General features: G+C 35.8%; 1 protein-coding gene across 1 annotated transcript in view; it reads right to left on the bottom strand.

Moving 5' to 3' along the window:
• Nucleotides 1-2,019: 2,019 nt before the first annotated feature.
• The window catches only part of LOC111373387 (4-hydroxy-tetrahydrodipicolinate synthase, chloroplastic-like), a 12,737-nt gene continuing 11,240 nt past the window's right edge, over nucleotides 2,020-3,516 (bottom strand). Inside the window, exon 3 of the mRNA XM_022995912.1 lies at nucleotides 2,020-3,155. Coding sequence (XP_022851680.1) covers nucleotides 2,228-3,155 — 928 coding nt within the window. The 3' untranslated portion in view covers nucleotides 2,020-2,227. The remainder of the gene's footprint in view (nucleotides 3,156-3,516) is intronic.

Below are 3,516 nucleotides of genomic sequence, written 5' to 3'. Positions count from 1 at the left end.
TCTCGGGAATAACCACATCATCTTCACGAACAATCTGAATTGTATCCCAAACATCATTTACATTACGATTCTCTTCATTTGAAACTTCGTGTTCCCCCTCGTGGACATTCTTCCCCAATAAAGTTACGCAAATAGGAGTCGACTTCCGGCCTTGATTCAATTTAATTAGATGTTTCATTTCCACTTCAGAAGTAACTTTCATAGGTGGAATTGAAATGGTTGAATGCTTATGAAACAAAAATCCCAATTCCATATCGTACTGAGAGGGATCGACGTTAAGCATGTTTTGTATATCACTGTACATTTCTGCGAACGATGTACTCCTTGTTATAAAAATTGCTTTAACCCCATCTCCTTCACTCGTCCATTTCCATTCCCACTGAGCATTTTCATTCCTTTGAAATTCACCAAAGTAACAAATTGGGACACATGCTGATGCCATATCTGCCACAAATTAAAAATAAGGAATTAATATATAATTTTTTAAATTGTTCATTTCATATTTAATTTAATTTAATACTTTAAATAATTCATTGATTATTTTAAATGTTTCAAAAATATTTATTTCAATTAATATTTAAATATTCATTAATATTTATTTCAATAAACATATTAATATTGAACAAATAAATTCTAAAATCTGCAAAAAAAAAAAAAAAAAAAGGGGGGGGCTGGGCCGACTGTTTCCATCCGGCCCCGACAACTGGGCCGGCTGGAAACATTTGGCCCAGCTTTTTTCGTCCGTTTCATCTGAAATTTAAACTCTAATTTTTTATTTTTTCCCTTTTTCAACGAAATAATGTTTAAATATTTATTTTACAGACACATATAAATTTTTTCTGTAAAATATATGCATACAGAGATGAATTTCTTTTGTTGTTTTTGCTATAAAAAAAATTATAAATCTGTGTTTAAATACTGTAAAATTCATCTGCCTTTTTCAAAATAATTATTTACAGATTCAAACAGTAAACTTAACTAAAACAAAATTCAAAATACGTATTTACACTTACCAATTTCCAGTGCCGACTGTGAGTATTGTTTCTTTCTTGAACCTTTGATAATTTTGGGAGATTTCAATATTTTAGCAGATGGAAGGAAAAAATTCTTTTTTACTGTATTGGAGAAACTGATAAACCAAAACTGATTTTGAAATTTACGTATGGAAGTAACAGAATTTATTTAAACTATTAAGGGTATTATTGTCTTTTAAACAATTGATATACTTTTGTAATTATTAAACATGAATAAGGGTAGAATTGTCTTTTTAATGGAAATAGGCCAATGTGGTGAATACAAAAAAAAAAATAAAAATGGTCAAAATGAAAATTTGGTTGTTTGACCAAGCTATTTTAAAAAGTACCCCTTTATTATGGCCTCGTGACGTGAATGCTTGCTTATTTCGCCCTCGAGAATGTTCGTTAGAGGGGATATCTGTTCGCTGCAGACATTCGGTGAATTTTAATCAACAATATTTAGGAATTGAGAGATGTCGGTTGGTTCTAACATTTTGAAAAATACTGACTAGCCTATAAATTTCATTGATAATTATTGGAACTGAAAATTTTAAATATTTTCAATTATCACATCAAATAAACAAGCGACTACACATAATTGCCTTAAACCAAGTGAAAAATATGCAATCTACCATCTTAGTTAAACCATTATCATTTCTCTCCATTCTTTAGCATATCTTCAGATTCCATGAACTGGTCTTCATGTGTCGTCGAGTTGAACAATCAAGTCAACGGACTCAATGACGGATCAACTCATAGGTTTGCACCGAAAGATATTTTAGATGGACCAATTCAAGCCCGAAATAGGATTGGATCGGGTTTGGATGGAAGCAGACCGATCTACCATCCATTTTGACACGATTATAGCAGGGGACAATTAATCCAATGCATAAATTATGTAGTTTACCAGAGGAAAAGCCCTTTAGATTTACGTCTAACATGCATCCTAACCATGAAAACACAGGCAAAAAATAAATAAACCTCTATACTAAGGAAAAGATACTCGAGCAAGAAAGGCACACAATTAGCTGAAAGAACATGTTCAGATACAGAATATATTGATGGCTATACATAAAACAGGAAACATCATATAAGTATCATCCAATTTTACCCAAAGAAAAAAGAGAAAATCTCATTTATTGTCCCAAATGAAACCCACTTATAGTATATGAAAAAAACAAAATCACAGTTTTCACGAACGGAAACGGTTGCTAATATCGACCAATCAAAACGAAGTCCTCATCTTCCAGAACCTGGACATGCTTCTCTCCAATGAAATTCTCCCGTCCTAGTGCCTTCACTATATTCACAAACTCAATCCTCTTTGCCAAAGGAAGGGGTACGTATGGTAAGCGGAAAACGGGCCTCACTACACCAAGCTGAGCAAGAGCTGTATTCAAGCCGATTGGGTTTGGCTCGCAAAAAAGCCACTCGATTAAAGGCCGGAGTTTCGAGTTCAAAGATGGATTCTTTCCCTCAAACATGAGTTTTCTTATTAGACTAGGCACTAAGTTGCTTGTAACTGAAATTACACCAGTAGCTCCATAGATCCACCTTGAATCATGGCATTCATCATCGTTGCCACTCCAGACCACAATATCTTTGCTCGTATATTGCTCTACCCTATCATTTCCAACACACTCCTTCACACCAGCCATATTGGGGCTCTGCACCAAAGTGTGGATTACATGTGGTGGAACATCTTGGCCAGTTCGTGATGGTCCATTGTAGATGATTGTAGGGCCCATCGGAAGCACACTATCGAAGTGAGAAATCAAGCCCTCTAAGGAGGTCTTACCATAATAAGGATTAATGTGAAGAGCTGCATGCATTCCAACTGCAAAACCTTGTTCAGTAGCATGGATTGCTTCCCGGGTGGAGTTGCTTCCTGTGTTCCCAATGACCTTGATCAACCCACCAAAACAGTTAACTGTGTGACCAATGAGCATTATATGTTCATCCCAGCCCATTAACTGGCCTTCACCTGTGGTGCCACCAACAATCACTCCCTCGACCCCATCTTCAATCTGCATATTGACCAAGGCATCATAGGCCTCCAGATCAAACCTGCCATCTGGTAGGTATGGGGTTTTAATGGCTGTAATCAGCCTAAGCGACTTTATCTCTTCAACACTGGTCCTGCATACAAAACGGAAAAGAGGTAATCAAATGTGATATGTGATTGTCTTGGATCACTCTCTCCTATTCTTATAAAAAGGGATTTTCTTTCAATGAGTTACAATACACTCCTCTGCTGTGGATTGGATGAAATCATTTGAATTGGCAAGGGGTCCCGGGTGAGAGTTTGAAAGGGAGTCTTTGACGTAACTTGTCATGTTAAGTCTTAAAACCAGTGGCCAAGAATCTTGGGGATCACACCCTGTAAGTTAAGGAAGGAAACTGTTGGAAAGAAATATAGGGTCCGTTTGATTGCAAAGATTGAATTTGAATGGAGAGAAAACGAATTCAAGGGAATTGAATTGCTTAGAAATTGTTTTAC

Source organism: Olea europaea, unplaced genomic scaffold (genome assembly GCF_002742605.1).
Source record: "Olea europaea var. sylvestris unplaced genomic scaffold, O_europaea_v1 scaffold112, whole genome shotgun sequence".
In the NCBI taxonomy this organism is placed as follows: Eukaryota; Viridiplantae; Streptophyta; class Magnoliopsida; order Lamiales; family Oleaceae; genus Olea; species Olea europaea.
The sequence above is the reverse complement of the archived record's forward strand: the minus strand, read 5'-3'. Positions and strand labels throughout refer to the sequence as shown.